The 20337-nt window shown below is 35.6% G+C and overlaps 1 protein-coding gene across 1 annotated transcript in view; it reads right to left on the reverse strand.

Annotated features, from left to right (window-relative positions):
- Positions 1-20152, reverse strand: part of SLC25A12 (solute carrier family 25 member 12) — a 44677-nt gene extending 24525 nt beyond the window's left edge. Inside the window, exons 1-4 of the mRNA XM_041403337.1 lie at positions 19999-20152; positions 16047-16189; positions 10981-11096; positions 2071-2210 (exon numbers count right to left, since the gene is read on the reverse strand). Of these exons, the coding sequence (XP_041259271.1) occupies positions 2071-2210; positions 10981-11096; positions 16047-16156 (366 nt within the window). The 5' untranslated portion in view covers positions 16157-16189; positions 19999-20152. The remainder of the gene's footprint in view (positions 1-2070; positions 2211-10980; positions 11097-16046; positions 16190-19998) is intronic.
- Positions 20153-20337: the final 185 nt, after the last annotated feature.

Consider the following 20337-nt stretch of genomic DNA (forward strand, 5'->3'; position numbering starts at 1 on the left):
GATGATCTCTAACGTATCCAAGATGAAATATGACTGGGCTATTATATACTAACTTACTGGAAAGTACTTGAAAATAAACAGGAGGACAGTGAAAATTATATAATATGGATTTAGATTGCCCCAAACTGCTATCTCCCATAATGTCACAAATGGTCACTCATTTCACACAATTTAAAACTCCCATACAAACTGTAAAAACCTTCATACAAAAATCACTGTGGTAACCTAACCTCAAGATAATAATGATAGTTGTAAATTCTATGTCCAGAAAAAGTTGTTTCCTTCTATTCAAACAAACAATAAAGCCCATTCAGCTGTCATTCAGACCTCTAGAAGCTGCTAAAAAATAAGCACGTTCTGACAGACAGTAAGAAGAGGGCAAACCATCTAGCTTATATCACCTTTGCAGTAATTTCTCAACTCTCATAACCTCATGAACAGCGTTTTCTAGATCAGGGTACAACAAACATGCTCTGATTCAAGCCCCAAACCCCAGAAGATGGTGTTAGACCAAAAGAGAAAAACAATCTTATATAAAAAGAAGGAATAAAAATATCCAAATTGTGTACATACTGAAATTACTACAACCCATACTAGCCTTCCCTACTAAGGGTTTTAATCATACCGTGACAGTAAGAGGCTACTGTATCTTACATGGCAGTATATTGGAAAAACAAACATAAAACTAGAACAGACATTTATCATTCTGCTCTTGGAAGCAAGGGCAGAGGAGGGCCATAAAAATGAGAGAAGACTGGAGCACCTCCACTACGAGAAAAGGCTCAGAGCTGGGGCTGTTTGGCCTGGAGAGGAAAAGAAAACAGAAGGCTCCTGAGGGACCTTACTGCAGCCTTTCAAAACTTATGGGGGGCTTATCAGAAAGATGGTGACAGACTTTTTAGTAGGACCTGCTGTGACAGGACAAGGGGAATGATTCTAAACTAAACAGTGGCAGTAAAGCACTAGTACAGGTTGCCCAGGGAGGTGGTAGATGTTTCATCCCTAGAAACACTCAAGGTCAGATTGAACAGAGCTCTGAGCAACCTGATCTGGTTGGAGACATCCCTGCACATTGCAGGGGGATTGGACTAGATGACCTTTAAACGTCCCTTACAACCCAAAATATTTTGTGACATATTTTTATCTTTGGCAATAATTACAGATTATGTCAAAGCACATCTATCACTCCTTACTTTTAAGACAATACATAAAAAACTTTTCTTGCATCAAAGGCAGCTCTAGAAGCACATAATCTATTTTACTTCACATCAACCAGACAGGCAATTTTAAGTTATAGCACAAGGTGGTCATTGTATGTTAATTTATGGAATTCAGTGCAATTATCAACAACACTGTGAACTTCCTTTCCATGAATTACAATGTAAATTTCTCCTAATTTGCTCTTTTTCCATCTTTTATAGATGACATTTTCCTTTCCCTCCTCCTAGTATAATGTTCAATTCATAATATGTTTTAACTGTAACTTTTTGGCTCAGCACAAAGTGCAGTTCAACAAGTAGAATTCTTTAAAGCCCAGTCCCTAAAGGTAGTTCAGCAATATCACAGGAAATCAGATTTTACCTCCTGCAAGCTGGCTGCATTTAAGACCAAACTCCCAGTGTGTGTGTGGTAGCATGCATGCCCATGAGAGAAAAAAAGTGATAAGTATTAGAATATCTATAAAAATAAAGAACTGGTACAGATCCTAAAACCTCTATAGGGGAGTTTTTGTGGTCAGTAGTAACTAGCCATATTCAGAATGCTAGCTTTCTCTCGGAGAGTTTAGTTTTGCTAATTAAGTAAACCCTCAACCCAGTTCAACAACAATCAATAAAACAGTTAACTTCATAAACAGTATGTTTTGTCCTATTCTTTTAAAGGATGTACAATGAGTACACACTGCTTACAAAACCAGTATGGAGAAATAACCGTTCATCATTAGCTGTCAGGATTAGTATAAGATAAGGATTATCACTACCAGAATAAGCTCAAAATTTATAATGGTATTAGCGTATTATTAAAAGTTAAATGAATTTCAGCTCCAGATTTGGACCAAGGTTAATAACTGACCTGAAGAAACTGAGTGAACTCTGAATAGTTAAGATGCTTCTTCCTGTTATGTCCAAAATGCAGTCGAATAAACTCACAGTCCCAGTTGAACGGGATTTGAAGATGAATAAGAGTTTGTTCAAATATCTCTTTGACATTTGCTTTGGGGAGGCAAAAACAACAGGTGAGCCTTGGGGTACAGTAAATCTACAAACATTCCAGGTGGAATACAAAAAAATTATGATTTCAGCAGCTGTTTAAGAAGTGTTTTAGCTTGTTAAAAATAATTGCTAACCAAACCTTTACAGACCTGTAAAAGAACACATTTGAGACACAAATGATACTTTTTGTATTACTGCATACAACCATGGAGTGAGTGTTTTATTTAGTTTTAATTAAGAAGCAATTTCCCTCATACATGACAAATAAAAGCTATTTTGCATTCTGATATAAAAATCAATAGTGGTTCTCTGTCTCTGCCAGAAGTCAAATTAAGCCCTTTATCAAGAGCACAAATACCTGCACTACAATCTCAGGCAATATTTGTCATACTAAGTATGGTTTGATTGAAACTTGATTATTACAATCACACTGTCTGAATATGGCTATTGAAGATAGGTATAAGAAATGACATCTAAAACATATCATTAAATCAGCAGAAAGCACGTTATTAGATGCTTTTGATAAGGCCTTAGCACAAAAATCAAATCCTATAAAACATAATTGGTAGTCTCAGTTATTAAAATGTTTTAAGATAAGCGAAAATAGAGATGTCCTTCTTTAAATGAAGTAGAGAAAAAACCCACCATTTCAGGTGGAATTCTCCACAGGTATACTGTACAACTGAAATCTCAATGCTAAACATATTATCTGAATTCAGGCAAAAACCTCATCTGAAAAACAGCATGCATTATTCATACACAGCATTGCCATGCTGCAAAACAAGCCTGCTTTTTGTGCAGATTATCAAACACATGAACTGTATAACAGGACATCTATCCATAACACATGAACACTTTTCAAAATTTCCCTCACAGTACCTGAAATTGTTTATCAGCCTAGAATCTCTTAACAGCAAAATAAAATGTGGCACACAGTTAAACAAAATACAAAATATTCCAGCTGAGAACACACCTTTTATACGTTTAAACAGTTCTATGAGACAAAATGCAGTAAGAACCTTAATTATAATTTGGTAACTCTATCAAGACCTATTTACTTGGAAGTAAATGTATTGCTTCCTCTATACTGAAGGACTACTTGATTCATTCATAGTTTCAATCCTGCAGTCTATTAGTTCTAGAGGAAATCTAGGAAACTGCTACATGTTTTTATCTTTTCAGTGAGAAAAGGAAAGGAAACGTCCAGAATACATGTCTCAAAAGAGGTATGAAGTCAGATTCCTCGGCTAGATCACCTCCTTTGCAGTTAGACTGAGATTACATATTCTCAGGGCAGACTTTGGCTAGTGATTAACCCTTACATAAAGGCCAAACATAGGAGTCAAAACCCTAAAAACTGGTTTAAACCAGTTTCCACTGCAAGGTAGGCTAAAGGACTTGTAAGGGTCAACAAGAAGCCTAAAAAACTATTCTGACCATTTCTAACTGTCTACTCATACCTACTCACCAATGTGCAAGGTGAGGGTTAAGAAAATAAGAAAGCAAGCACTAAATCCATAGTGCTAAATTATTTTGTCATACTTCCTCTGAAAGTTCTGTTTGCAGCAGATTTATTCATCATAGTTGCAGATCAAGGAATCAAGGTACACACATTTGAGCTCCCCACTTACCACTAATTCACTGCAGCTTCTGGCCAAGCTAGAGTCGCCATGTACTACAAACACAAACAGGTCAGTGCAGCTCATTATGGAGCCTGAAAAATGGCAATGAACCGTGAACAGAGCTGAAGACAGGCAGGCTTCACTGGCTCTACTGGCTCGGCTACTAACGCACAAACAAGGTGCCAACTGGCTACTGCTTAGGTGTATGCAAACCTGACTGCTAACACACACTGAGCTCCCCCAGCGAAGACTTAGGAAAGAATGTGCTGAAACAGCCAGAAAATTTAAATCATATTTTCACTTGTTTCCCATAATTGCTTATCTTAATCTTAGAGAAAGGTAAAAAAAGCCTCGTATTTTTCTTTAAAATTTTATTTTCTTATTCATCCATGTTCACCAAGACAGATTTTTCACTTGTTTTTTGTGAGACTTAAGCTCCTGATGTTCTCATAACTCTCAAGCATTTAACTGTATACTACTTAAAAAAACAAGAATCAATTTCCTACACGCAATTTTTTTCTTCATAAAAACATTTACAACTACTCATCAAAATATCTCAAGTCAAGACTCATCAGTATATAAAAATAATAGTTAAATTCATTAATAGATTTATATTCAATACTTGAGTGTATTGATACTTGAATTCCAGAAATGGCTAACTAGCTTTAATAAACAGTATCCAAACCAGCTTGCTGCCTCTCTGCCTTACCCATTTCTCTTCCAGGCTATCTCTCACACTCAGTATATTCTGCTTGTATTACAATAGTCTGGGTTTGAAGATATGCTCTAGTATATAATGCTTAATTACTTCCATATTGGCTTGGTTTATGACACTTGGGGTACAGAGGCAAAACTGGGCACTTGCTCTGAAAAACCACTGAGCCACAGAATGGTTTAAGATGGAATGAACCTTAAAGATCTCTTCGTCGCAAACCCCCTGACACAGGCAGGGACACCTTCCATTAGACCAGGCTGCTCAGAACTCCATCCAACCTGACCCTGAGCACTTCTAGGAATGGGGCATCCACAATTTCTCTGGGAAACCTATGCCAGTGCCTCACCACCCCCACAGCAAAGTAACTGACCCAGTTAAACCCATGGAAACATTAAATACCATCCACCTGAGATTCTCAAACACCTCCTGTTAGGTGCTAAAACTTACTATGTCTACCCAAGAGCAGGGGTGCTTTCTTCACAACTTATCAACAATACCTTTATAATCCAATTCTGTTGACTCCTCTTTTACATTAATGGAAATAGCCATCACCACAGCTAACAACTTGTGTGATGAGAACCAGCAAACAGCCAATCACATTGCAGAAATCATACACAATGTGATCATCACCTACACTTTCACCACTCTGAATTATCAACAAATGCCCAATCTTTGATATTTTTTTTTCCACAGTAGAAGCAAAGCACTGGCAACAAAGGAAACAGGCAACATTAATGTACAGATGCTGGCTTTGCTGGTTTTTCATCTTCCTCAGTCAAAACCTAGTAATGCTTCTAAATTAAGATAAACTACAAGTGTTTCAAATTTCCAACGGAGCTATTCTGCAGGGGGCAAACAGCAAATTATTTTTCAAGCCTTTCATTTTAGTAGGACATTTTACAGAATGCATTCATTGTCCCTGTAAATACATGCTGCTCATTTACTAATGTCTTCTACTGTTTGCTCACCCTTCTGTAGTGGAATTCTTTCCTACTGAGCTGATAACTTTCTTTCCAGGCTTACAGTAATGCATTTTCCTCTCATATAGGCATACAAGTCAGCAGCCTGATGATATACTCAACTTACCATCAGCCCCAGGAACAATAAACCTACTACTCTAGTGTACTAGTACATTACCTGCAAGGCGACACACATTCTCACAAGATTGCTTCAGAATTTCCCCACCCAATCATTTTAAACAAATTATAGATGCTTGGAGCAGCTATCTGCAGGCAGCACACACATGACTGGCTCAACTTCCATCAAACACTGTTACCTATCAGGCTCAGAAAAACGATACAAAACCCCAAAGATCCTAGGCAATAATCAATTTCGTATAAGGAGGGAGAATACTTTAAATTATAAACACTATGCGGTCTCGTTGGTGGCCTATTGTGGGGATGAGCTCCATACTCCCAGTAAACCTTGCAGCAGTACCTATTATTTATTTTGACTTATCAGCTCCCTAAGAAGCAGAGTGGAAAGCTCATACAATTCTAGTGCCATCAACCTGTTAACAGAGTTTGCCATTCCCTCACACCAGTGATAAAAAGCAATCACACTTCTTAGGGACAAAAAAAAATATAACAGCGTTAAGTTTCAAGCAGCAGCATAAGTATGGTAAAGATCTCTTGTTGTTTAACAGGCTTCTTTTGGGTTTCTTCAGATCTGTCTACTCAGTAATCTACTGTCCAATTTGTACGTATTTCATGCCTAATGTACATAATACATTTTAAAACTAATATGTTGCTGTTGTTCACTATTTCTGCTAACAGCGTATTTTCACTTTGAAGGATAAAATAAGGAACCACAGGTCAGGGCAGAAAGACATTTTTGTAGTACCTGATGCAGGAGAACCTTATTAAAGTAATCCAAATGTAATACAATAATTACTTTAATGTGAGAAAGTTTAACTAGAAATAGTTACATTTTATATCTACTCTTATTTTAAAAGGATTACTGATTCTACTGAAAGATGAATGACAGTCATAATAAAAAGCTGTCAATACATATAATCTTAAAATGAAGTTCTCTTTTTCTGTTCCCTCTTGTTAACCACGGCTTTGAAAAAAAAATCAGCAGTAGTAGTAAGAGGGGTTCCCATTCTGCATTGCTCACAAGCATTCAAAACTGTAGTTTAAGCTTGAAAAAAAATATACAACATGAAACAAAAGGAAAAAACAAAGTCCTAACAGTGATGTTTCCAATGTTATCTGCATGTGTTAAGCAAAAGACACTTTGAAAATAGGCAACTAAAGTAGAACAGGAGGCCAAAAAAAATAACAGCTCTGGTTTATAGCACTTGATGAAAACATGGATTTTTCCCTCATATTCTCATGTCTGTAGTCATGTGATCATGAGTATTTTTCTGTTTATTTTAAAATATATTTTTAGTCTTTATGGTTGCCAGTAATATTTTTGAAAGCAGAACTTCTATGTTTCAATCCAAATCCTAGCATTTTCAACCCAGCTGCCCTTTTAGAAATGGTGAAGTAGTGAGTACTGGAAGTGATCCCTGGTCCCTGAGAAATAATGCTCATAAGCAAAGCAGGAACATGTATTCAACTCCTTTCTCTTGCTCAACTTCTTCCAGTGTTCTCAAACTCTATGTCCTGATTAAGGGAAATCTGAACTTTCTCAGATTAAAACTTGTCAAAATAACAGACTGTGCAAAACTTCAGTATCCCTGTATACCCAAATTCTGAGACTATTACATTGATGTCTATTATCTCAGTTCATCAGTACTGTACTATTTTCACACAGTTGCATTATGAGGCATCTCATTGCCTTCCTCCCCCCAATGCCTTTGAAGAAGATGCTGTTATACTTGGCAAAACTTTGTAATTAGATTTTGAGTGCAGGATGTTTCTAAAAGCCTTAAATTCAGTTCCATAAATATTTTCCAATTATCTCCAAAATAATTCTGAATACAGAAGAATCACAAACACATTTTAGCTCTATCCTTCTATCCATACCAGCATGTGTATTTAACTGAAAAAGCATCTCTGAAACTCTCCAGTTTGTCACAGAATGGCTTTCTTTGTGGTGACTCTACAAGGAAGAACAGCTGGAAAATGCCTTGAAATTGTATATTCCAATTAAAAGTGATGCAGTCCAGATCATTGTATGGTGTGCCAGAGAGATAAATTACAAAGAATCCTTTTACTTTCAGTTAGACAACCTATTTTTTCAGAGAAGTTTTGCAGATAATCACAGACTTTACCTTTTAAACGCAGTAAAGATTATCTGCTTCAATACCAGAAAAAAAAATAGCTTAAGCAGATTTAATATTCAGGTTTGCTTTAACCTGAATTCAGGTCAGAAGATCTGCACAGAATAGAAACAAAAATAATACTCCTTAGTACAATAGTATTAATTTTATGGAGTGTTTTTGAATATTTCACTCATGTTAAGTAGCACAGTCAATACATCCCATAATCAAAGGAGCAAAGCGCTTGTCAGTCTTCTATGGCTACAGACGGCAACCTGAAAAAAAAAATCACTTGTCTTCATCAGCTTTAGCTGTTAGCATTTAATTATTTTATGGATAATGCAGTATTGTAAGGGCTCAGCAGCAACACATTTTGCATAAAATATTCACCTAGGAAGCATTCATGAAGATGTAGGAGCACTTGGTTAGAAATACATGCTTTTTCTCTATTTCTCCATGATTAAAAACTTGTTTAAACTACACTGTCACTTGTATCAATGGGTTACTAAAACAGTCATTTTACTGCTTTTTATTCACCAAGCTGACAGCAAGTCCAGTGCAGCTGAAACACGTAGAGAGTACTGAGCATGCTGTGCAGTTTGCTCAGGTAAAGTAGGTCCAGTTTCATGTTCTTGCAATGGACCTAGTTTACAAATGTTACAGAATACCAACTACACATCTATGGCAGTCATTCATACAGGATTTCCGGATATCCAAAGCTCCTGGAAAAGTGTCCCAAAGCAGTAAGAAAATAGTACATGACATTGAAGTGATAGAAGGCTTCATGTTTCAACATATGATATGGCAGACAAAGACACTGATTAACTTAGCATACAAGTATTTCTACAAAATAGCTTCTAAAGTCTTCTTCTACGTTCTTCTGTGACACAATTAATAGTTTCATCACTGGAGAGCTGGAAGCTAAGTATTTTAAGAGACAAGTAGCAGACTGAGGCTCAAGAAGACTGTAAAATGCTGAAGTGCTTGAAAATGGTTCAAAATCATGTCAGTAAGTAAATCCTAAACAGAAGTGAACCCAAATAGAGCAGCTTGCTTCCAAAAATAGACAGTTCTAAAATTCAACAAGCACACTTAACTTTCCCCAGATCACTGAAAATTTGAGTAGACGAGAGTATTTTTTGAGAACATGCTATCTCACAGAAGGCCAGTGTTGGTTCTAGTAACTGGTCTAACAGACCCAAGTTGATTCTGTCCCTTGCTTTGGATGCACAGTGCAGAAAACCTCAGCAAATCCCGTTGCTTCTGGCAAGACTTAAGCGGTTTGAGACAGCTTTGGCATCAATGCAATCACATCCACAGAGCATTTCATCTGAGCTAGAAAACCTTGACTTGTGTTTGCTGTCATAACCAAGACGGTGTACCTGCAGACTGGGTACATTACACAGTCTATAAAAGACCTGACTTGTCTGATAGCGAGTCTCACACCAATTGGCTGAACTTACTCCACTTCAGTATATTTCCAATAATTTACTAAAACCTTCAACTTTAAAACTTATGTTTCTAGAGTGTCCTGTTTTTATGAAACTAAACTCTGTGTCTCTCTGTTTATGTGGTATGAAAATGAAAGGGTGCAGGTCTCATTTATAAAACAGCCGTAAGACTGACTTGGAAACTGACTGCAGGGTCACCATATTCTGAAGATGTCACAGATCACCACTGACATTTTTCACAGTTGTACTAATATGTATGACACATGTATGAAGTAAAAGCAAGTAGCCCATGTTAAAAACGAACAAAGACAAAAAAGCAGCAGTAAATGTGGGAACCGCAGCACAAAAAATATGTACCATGTCATCTTACTAACAGAATGTTAAATATAGCAATAATTGCAATATAATTAATTTTGTAAAAAACATCCAAGAAATCAATAGTAAATTTAAAATTCCCTCAAGAATTTCCTTTTCAAGATTTATCAGCCTTACAAAAAAATCAGCAAGGAAGATACTGAAAAAAACACCAATTTTCTGTTTTGCAATTTCTCTTGTTTTTTCTTTTAGACTTTAATTATATAAAAATAATAATTCTCAGTCTAACTAAGGAATTTGTATACAATCTGAAATGGCTTATTGCTCAATTATGGAATCAGATATTTCAAGTGTGCCCATGAGAGCTACCAAGTTCAAACCCCCATTTTGCAAGATTATCAAATAAACCATCATTAACACGGTCACACTGATTGTAGCAGTTTGTCCAATTCCTAATGACTGCATTTACAGACTTCACCTTTATTTAAATTCTAAAACATTTTCTTTTCAAGATGTTGTGCATCCAAACTGCTTAGTATCTGACTCTTCAGTTAACGATGTAATTTAACAGGCACCAGAAGTCAAACAATTTGTTTCCATAAAAAGACCTTTGCTTTGTCTTCCCAACAAGTTATAGCAATTTTCATAATAATGAAATAGTACAAACAGCAAGTGGTTACAAATCCAAGCATAGTTTGTATTTTCTTTATTGAGTGCTTTATTCTTTTGGATAGAAATAACATTTAATTCTCATTCCATTTTATTAAAATTCTTACCATTGATTTGTCTAATTTTCATAAACATAAAGTTTTAAAAATAAAGCCTAGTCCTCCTCCAACTGCAACGTTAGTAACAGCTATTTAGCAATATCACAAAGCAGTATAGTTAGCCTCAAGATTTTGGTCTAATTACTAACTTATGTGATTAGGTAACAAAACCAAAGGCCACATTTTCTTCCTAATTTTGAAAATATATAATCTAGTTTTAAGTTACACTCGTAACATTAAAGTAAGATTTGCTCCTCAAGAAAAGGAACAAGAAATCAAATTATTAGACCTCCTTAATTTCTATATTGAGCTCTTACTGTATGAAATGACAATTATTCAAAAACATGTGAAGGTCCAGAAGATATCTTAAAACTCCCTCATGGCTGAAAGAGTTTGAAGTCCAGGATACAGAATTTTACTTAGGATACTGAACACCACTGTATTTATTTACTATTTGAGCAAACGAAAAACCTTGATTCCAGAAGACAGAGAAAAACATATTTTGTCTCTCTGTACTTCTTAAGTTTGACTTGAGAGAGGAAAAAAAAGTTCTACTCATGCAGAGTCTTCGAAAAACAGTACAGTACTGCACAAAATGCCTTTCTATGCACCTGTGGTCATGAACCACTATTATGACAGACACTATATAATCAGTTTCTTTAAACTGTTTTTCTTTTAGGTATTCTTACCAAATGTTACTTCTCCATTGCCATTCCTGTCAAATAACTGAAAAGCAACAATGAATATTGCATCTGGAGTACACAAAACAGATTCAAATGCCAAAAATTCTTGGAAGGAAATTAACCTAGAAAGGAAAACAGAAAAGTTATGAAGATTTTTTAATTGTTCACAATACCAATGATAATTTACATTTGATACTCTAGAAAACAGTGTGATCCAAATATTAAATAAAATTCTAACTTAAGATAATTAACACTCTAGAGACTGAAAAGTATGTCACATTTAAGTAGTTAACATTTATGCAACTTAGTTTCTTCCTCTATGAAGCAAGTGAATTCTCACTGAACACCTACAAGTTATTACTTTTTCATTATAAATGTAACCAGCACCTGAAAATTAAGACATAAAAACACCACAAAAATCCTAACAACATGAAATTTACAGGCCTGTCATTCTATTATTACATATGTTTTCCACTAAGAAAAGATACTGTAATGCAATTACAGTATCTTTTCTTAAAACATACATTTTCTTAAAACAAAACATAACATTCATAAAATACAAACAGGTTCAAAAAAAGTTACACTTTACTATGCATACAGAAAGAATACTACACTCCAAAAATAACATGAACCACCAAGCCATGAACTCAGGACCAAACATAAAACATCTGGGCTCAAAGACAGACATGACAAGGCAGGGAAGGGTGTGAGTGTAACAGCAGATCCCAAATTCTGAGGTGTGTATGCAAGACAGCCACTGTGCACACCACAGGCTGCACAGGTAAATCCAACCACAGATAAACTCAGACCTGAATGCATGCACAGATATCTTATTAGGATAATAATAAGTAACTTTTCTAGAGGAACTCTGCTTATTCTGACTAACACAAAAAAAAACCTCTTCAGAAGGCATCCTAATGCTGTATGTATGAACTGCTGCAGAAAGATAAACCTGAAGCTAAGTGCAGATAAAGGATAATGTTGGCATAAGAAAATAATGGGATAAATGACAGGATATATATTTTAGTGCTAAATAATCAATGGAAGTAAGAATTTCAATTACATCTTTTATATTTAGCAAAAAAATTACTATATATCTGTAAATGCTGTTAAAGCAGAGAATATCACTGTTTCCTAGAAATTTTCCTAGAAAATGAATATAATTGATCTCAACTTAGTACTCATCATATGAGATCATTAGCTCATAGTGATTACTTCAAGCATTACTGCTTACTGCTAAAGAGACAAGTATAAAGTCTGTTCCCCACACGAAAAAAAAAGAGAAGAAAAATCACAAGATTCACACTATTCATTACTATATCTAGTCTAAGTACACATTCTCTAAGTACACATGAAGCAAAATTGAGATACTTTAAAAAGCTCAAATATGTTAACATTCTTGTATATATGCACTGCACAAGAAAGGAAGAAACCTAGTGACTCTGAAAATAATTAAGATACTGAAAATACAAAATTATCATATTTACCGTATTTTAGCCAGAAAAATCAAAGATATGAGAATGGCTCTTCACATGCAAAGTCAATTTCATCCAAAGGATGATCTTGATAAATAAAGGGTTAGTATCAAAGAAACAAATGTCCCTTTAAAATAATTGCAGGTAATATAATTTCAAAATATATCTCACACATATGCATAAAGCTGACACACAACTCCTAACCAGGTAGCTTTATAACTGACAAAATCAAGTGCTGATCTCTGTAGAATGCATTCATAGAAGCCTGAACCTGAAAGAAGACATCTTCAGCAGTCTCACTGTAACAGTGCCTACAGCAAAAGGAGATAGGCACCTCCAATTTCCTTCCCACATATTCAACTTGCAGTGCCTAAGAGCAGGGATAGCCTCTGTGATCCTCCATTAGCCACTAGGGCAGAGATAACAGGAGCTGGATTAAACAGAATGATGAAGCTTCCCACCCAATCACTGCTCAAGTATTATCCAGTGAACCCACTGCATTAGAGTCCATGACAATATCAAATCACTCACCTTTCATTTTATCTGCAACACTTAAAAAAAATTCTTTTCCTCTGATTTCTTCTGTACTGCTACCCTTCAAAAGCACACAAAGTAACCTATGTTTTTGCAATTCTTCTCCTTCCTTTTTTCCTACTGCAAGTCTCTCCTAATTTTTCCCCATACAACACAGCTTTTTAGACATTATGTATAGCTCTGTTGTGACTCTCCGTTAGGTGAAATATCAACTCTTTCTTGGGGACTTCACTTAAGAACACATTTCCAGTTTTAAGAATGATATACTGATAAAAACAGTAACCAGAAACAAGCAGTTAAAATGAAGAATTTTGAATTACTACTGCGAAATTCTGAAGGTTTGAAGACGGATCATAATATTTTAGCTGGATTTGGCACATATATATATGTAAGTATATTCTTCAGAGAGGGTATTTATCCTATCCTAAAACCAATGCCTGCAGTCTGGAGACACAGGAGTGCTTTCAGCATCAGTGAAATCCTGTCGTAGTAAATAGATAACAAGCAAGTTTAAAGCAAATTCTAATTTAGAGGACATGACATAAATTTCTAAGAACACTTGTAACAATGAGGAATAAACATTTTTGAAATGAACAGTCAGCTGTTTTAAGGACTACCTTAATGAGTTCCACTAAAGCAAACCAGTCTTGTACAGCAGTAATGGGAGAAAGCAATAGTGGTCTGGAACAGTTAAGTAAGGATCAAGTTACCATGAGAAAAAAAGGAAAACAACTTTTTTTAAAAGCATGCCTATAGAGAGCCAGTTCCAAAATGTGCTGTTTCTGTAAAGTGCCAAACTTAAACCTAAAAGAAATAAAAAAGTATTAATAATGGAAGCAACCATCAACACTCTTGAGTATTTATTTCAAGGGCAAGCAAGGCTAAGAGAATATGATAGCAGATCTAGGAATGAAATTTTGTAACAGAACCCAAAGCTTCTCAACGACTTGCTGCATGACATTGGGCTGTCATTTAATGTAAAAGTACAGGACTACAGCTAAGTCCTTGGACTTCATAAAGTAAGTCTTTAGAAAGATGCAATGCATCCCAGAATTCAGTTTAAGGCTACAATAGTTATTTGTGCTATTAGAGTCTGGATTTTGATACACTACAGCTCATTACAAATGAAAGAATGTGAATGTAAAAAAACCTGATGTTGATAATGGGGCTGTAACAAATTCTTCCCATGAAATATAGATTGAATATCAATTAAAACATTTAGAAAGAAGTTTCAGACAAGTATTCAAACAGATGAACATTTTACACTTTGAATGATATAGCAGTGCATAATAAAAATCCCACTCTTCCCATAAAGAAGGTGGTAAAGCACACTTACCCATACTTGATTATCTCACCTCAAATACTACCCAGATTTTTTTTTAAAGCAATAAACAAAAACATCAAAAAATCTTATTCACAGGGAAAGTAACAAAAAGCAATACCTAAAAAGTCTGTCTTAGCATTAAAACAAACTGATTTCCTACTCTAAGAAAGACCCTTTTATAGGACATTTTCTGAAGAACTGCACACCACAAAAGATAACCAACAGTTTTCAGAGAAACAATATGCTAAGCATGTTGGTTTACTTTATCAATTAAACTATTTTGAACAGATACGTACAAAATTACCTTTTTAATCCACAATAAAGCAACAAACTGAAGCCATGTACTGGAAGCAGAGACAGGTTACTAACATTTATCAAATATATGTATAATCAAAAATATTATCAAAGTGCTGCAGCCTTATGAAAATAAAAATCACACAGCATTACATCAAACAGGAAATCCTGTATTTGTCATTTAGGGTAAGAAGTATACAGCACATACAATTTCATTTGCATTGCACAGATACTGTGCAAGCTGCTCAAGATACTAAGCAAACTAATAAAATGTTCTATAGCAGAATGCATGAAAATAAAATTTAAGTAACCAAAGAAGTGATGGAGCATTCAATTTAAAATAAGTTATAGTTACATATTTACAAATGTACTGTCTACTGTTTTAACAGCATTTTCTTCTCAACAAAATAACCATTCACTTCTGCATTCTTGACCTCTTCTCTGATCCATCTTAACCTTCTCACATTACATTAACAATGTCCAGGCCTCCTACTGCAATCCAAGGCCAGAACTAGAAGCCGAGTTATATACAGTAAAAGAAAAGGCTCCTTGGAAGACAAATGAGTTAGAGGGCACTACCTCAGCAGAGCTGGCATTTTGTAAAGTGGTTTCAGGGAACTGTCTAAAAGCAAGCAGGAGCATCTAAAAGTAAGCAGAGTTGGAAAAGCTTTATGTGGTGTGACCTGATCTTCATTAGGCAAACAACTTCTTCCTTCATAAAGTCATTAGTGTCTCCCTTTTCTAATAGTCAGTCTTTTAAAAAGACCTCAGTGGTTGGATTTGAACTGCACACTACAGAAATAAGAAAGCTCTTCCATATTTTTGTGTTTAATTACAGGTACTGAAGACTCTACACAGTACCTGATGATGGATGTGGACATACAGAAGAGAACTTTTCTAAAGCAACCACACTACACTTAACTTACCTGCCGTTCAACTTCCTCAGCTTTTGTAGAATTTAACAAAATATAATCAAAATAAATCTCAGCTTAAAAAAAAATCCATGTTAAACACTGTAATTTTTCTCAGTTTTCACAAATGTAGTCTATTGTACTTGTGAAAAAAAATCTTCTCATTTAAATAAGTACAAAGTGTAATAAAATCAATAATGTATTTCAGAAGATGAATTTATCAAACTCATGCACTCACACATGTAACAATGCACTAGTTAACAATGCAAGTTTCAAATGGATAGCAAAATTCTCACCCATCCTTAGTTTGATCTGCCACTCCAGCCAACAGCTGCACTGTTTTAGGATTGTGTCTCAGTTTTCACAAATTTAGTCTATTGCACTTGTGAAAAAATCTTCTCATTTAAATAAGTACAAAGTGTAATAAAATCAATAATGTATTTCAGAAGATGAATTTATCAAACTCATGCACTCACACATGTAACAATGCACTAGTTAACAATGCAAGTTTCAAATGGATAGCAAAATTCTCACCCATCCTTAGTTTGATCTGCCACTCCAGCCAACAGCTGCACTGTTTTAGGATTGTGATGTGGATCCGTATGAAGTCCTAAGTATTTCTGCACAAAATCCTCTGGGGTCATGTAATGCTCACCATCTTTCTCAACGCTTGCATACTAGAGTAAAAATAAAAACCCAAAGCCACACAAACAAAAATTAATCCATTTAGATGGTAATTATTGGTGAACCAGTACCTTCTAATTAAAAGAAAAATACATATTTCAGAAACTGTCAGGTAATTGTGAAAATTCATAGAAATTACAACCATGGTATAGCATTCCACTTGCAGCTACACTGAAAACACGGCACATAAATTTTCTTACAATTTATAGTAGCAGATTTCTTCTGAATAACTGTTCCTGATCTTTACTATAATTATTTTGGAAAACATAACTTATTTCTTCTCTCTTTTTGTGAAAAATAAATATTCAGATTCATTTTTATCCTGAAAGTAATGTTTTTAAGGAAAAATTCACACACACAGACAATGCTTGCCTCAGCATCTCGTGTATCTCTTCCACACTATCAGCCCCTCACACCTCATCACCTTTTACTCTTCCACCCTACAGCTGTGATGACAGCTGTTTGCAAGACTGCACTGCAAACCACATTACTGAATCTATGGAGAATTAAAATAGAGTATTTCCACTGAAACAGGAACACAAAGCAGTGGACAGGAATCCCCTAATTGAGCACTGCTGCCAATATGACAGCACAAGGAAACTGTGGCTTCCTTTAATCAACTCTGAAAGGATCAACTCTCTCCTCAGCCATACACACAAGTGACTGAAAAATGCCCTATACCACAATCCTGCTGCAAGACATAAAATTCAAAGAAAATGTTATGTATGAAGGCCCATCAAACATGCAGAGGATGGAGCATATCTTCAAGAATCACTGAAGTCAGCTGAGAGAAGAGTGCATATCGAAGACAGTCAAAATCTAAACACCATCTTTTTTTCTCCAGACAACAAATTCTCTGAGTTTATCATAAATAATAATTTATAATAACACCTTCCACAAAAAAAAAAATGTTTGGGGAAAGTTTTCTTAAAAAATATTGAGACAAAAATAATTAACTGACAGATACATTGAGTTCCATATGAGAAGGTCACGGCATTTTGGAAAAGTTTGGCAGAAAGTCAATAAATTAAGGCCTGACAAAGTAGCCAAACATGTGAATATATTAGTCCTATGTTTGCACCATATAACTTAAGTCAAGAATCATTTAGCCCAAAACAGGCAATTTTAAATTATAGTCTAATTTGAATATAAAACATAACACATCAATTAAATCCTTGTTTTTCTCAGTCTTGAGCTCTGTTACTTTATAACACAAACCTCTTAGTATACATTTGTAGATTGCCTCAGGTAAGCAACTGATGAATTTCCACGATACTTTTTTTTAAACATCCTCACATAAGACAAACATACAAACCCCCTACTCTAGTTTACAAGCTGGTGCTATATATCACTACACTTTCAGAACCAATGCTTTGGAAATCTCTTTTTGTTTCCTTCTCCACCTTGCCTGAACAGGTTACACTTTAATTCAACAGGCAGGGAATAATCCAACAGTATTTTCCAAAGGCTGACTTGTTGTCTAAGAAAAATAATGAAGTTTCACTAAGAAATCTGGTAACTGTTTTTCCACCCAACTCTTTTATCCTTCTGTGATAATTTGTTAGAAAATTTGTTCTTTTATGGTTGTTACTAAAGTCTGTGGTTAGCAAACACCTAAGAGGTAACTTATTTGATGGTGCACAGACATGAAATTTCAATGCCTGCATTTCTTAGTTACAGGCTTAAGAGAAATAGCACATCTTTTTAATGCAAATCAAACTTTATCTTTTTAACAGTTTAAAACAGTTAGAAGAAGCAGATAGCACACTTCAGAAATTCTGAAGAGAAAGGTATGTATTAACTATCCTTTAGGATACAATGTAAGCTGCATGGCAAGATGGCACGTATCACCTTAGAAGACATGAACAGAAGGAAATTTAAGTAGACTCTCTATGATTAAGGTGGATGGTGATGAGGCCTAGAGCTCACATCTTCCCTTCTAACCATTTCCAAGGGAAGCCAAATTTAGGAAGGAATGCACGACCTTTAGCTGAAGTTCACAGAAGAGACCAGCACTCTCAGCAAGGAGTACAACATATCTGACCCCTAACACTTGCAATATTTCATAAGAAGACTTTCTGTAACTTAGTCTTCAAAAGAATGATTCTCTTTTGTTTTAAAGTCTGCAACTAAGTTCGATTTCTAAGCATCAAAAAACCCACAATTTCAAACTCAACAGAACGCAGAAGAAATACAAACTCTTTTTTCTACGCTTTTTTTTTACTGCAAAATCTCAGATACTCAGAGAGAGAGAGGAGAGCTTCATATTTTTCATTCCTCAGAGTACCAAACAATCCACAACTTCATTTGCATGTTTCTTTAAAGAAAACAAGACAGACATGGGGAAGAGCAAAAAGCCATTTTTTTAAACTCACTGTCTGCTTTTTAGGTCAATAGAACATGTACTGTCAGGAAGAAAATTTCAACAGCCAGTGGTACAATGTTCTTTCTCTCTACTGTTGTCTGTACGACCACTTCAAGAACTTTAATTGCTTATTTCCAGACACAAGAACTTCTACTGACTGGATGTCAAGAAACATAAAGACCTCACATTTACAAATGAATAGTGTTTTGACACCTCATTTCACTTTTTTTTCATTCAAATGTTGGAAAAAGATGTTCTAGAATCACATTTTTATACTGTATTAATATATCTTTTAAAATATAATATTTTTATATTGCTAATTTTATTAACATACTCTAGTGTAATGTTTATCTACAAAAGCTGAGTGCCATGTCAATCAAAAATGAGCCTGTGTTGGAGTATCTTTTACTAGAAACTAAATGTTGAGCTTCCACAGTTTGATGCCAGCATTCCAAGTGTTTGCACTCCAGCAATGTCATAGTGTATGCAAAAGAAAAGGCCACAAAAATTGACTGGGATAAAAGGCAAAAAGCTCTCTCTACTTATATATGGAAATTGCTAGATGGTATAGTAGAATCAGAAGATACAGATAAATAGTTAAATAACAGACTTTTTAGTTACAGTATTAGCTCTAATTTTATATTCCTGTTTTATTAAATAGAGAAAATCTTCACGAATATACTGTGTAACACTCAACATTAGGGGAAAAAAACATATTTTAGTCATTTTGAAATACTGGTGGCCCTATTATGGACCTAAAACACAGTTCTTGTTCTTCTTATTATTCCATATTACTCATGCAAACCTTATCAATAAAGTTTTAGGATTGACTGGATTTTTCTTTCTGATCATGCTTTACTGAAACTAAGGGAGAGGAGAAACCTTCGTACTATTATTTATATATGCTAATTCTAAGGCCCTGCAAGGAAAATGTAAAAATCTTGAGAAATCAACTTTAAGTTCTAAAAACACTGCCAATGGTCCAACCATTTGTACGAACACATACAAATCCCAAGGATAAAGCATACAGTCATGGAAGAGGAATTTTTTTTTGATTCTTTAAAGGTGTATTTAAAAAAAAAAAAAACCAAACCAGTACAACGTTATAATTATTTGTTTTGCAGAAAATAGTTCAGGAACTTATTTAACATTATAATTTGGAAATGGTTATCACACTCCAAACCAGTATTTCGTTATAATTGTTTGTTTTGCAGAAAATCAGAAAATAGTTCAGGAACTTATTTAACATTATAATTTGGAAATGGTTATCACACTTTGTGCCAGCAGCAGCTTCTCAATGCCTGACACCCCCATCAATACACTGCAAAGTGAACTTCTAAGTGTCCCACCAGCACCACACGAATTTGATGCCATGGCAAACCGCTAAAAGGGCAAAACACAGAAGTCTGACACTCAAACAACATTAGATCTTTTTACCTGCAAAAAAATATTTCGTAGTTCAGCAGGATCCGCTCTTTTGGTTGAATGCACCTGTAAACACAAGCAAATGAGTGCTTGGCTTAGCCGGGCTGCCGTCAGAGCGCAGATAAAACCCGCCGCGCCGGCCACAGGCGGCAATACGGGGTCCGCTGTCAGACCCACAGGCCCAACCTCAGCCACGACCGCGCCGCGCTGCCGCGGGACGGCACCGGGCTCCGCGCCGGTGACAGCCCTCAGCACCGGGCTGCCCGCGAGCGCCGCGGCGCCCCGGCCACACAGGCTGAGCACCGCCGCCCCTGGGACCCCGGCCCGCGCCCCCCGGGGCACTTCGGCGGG

Source organism: Onychostruthus taczanowskii, unplaced genomic scaffold (genome assembly GCF_017590055.1).
Source record: "Onychostruthus taczanowskii isolate IOZ18803 unplaced genomic scaffold, ASM1759005v1 scaffold20, whole genome shotgun sequence".
Lineage (NCBI taxonomy): Eukaryota > Metazoa > Chordata > Aves > Passeriformes > Passeridae > Onychostruthus > Onychostruthus taczanowskii.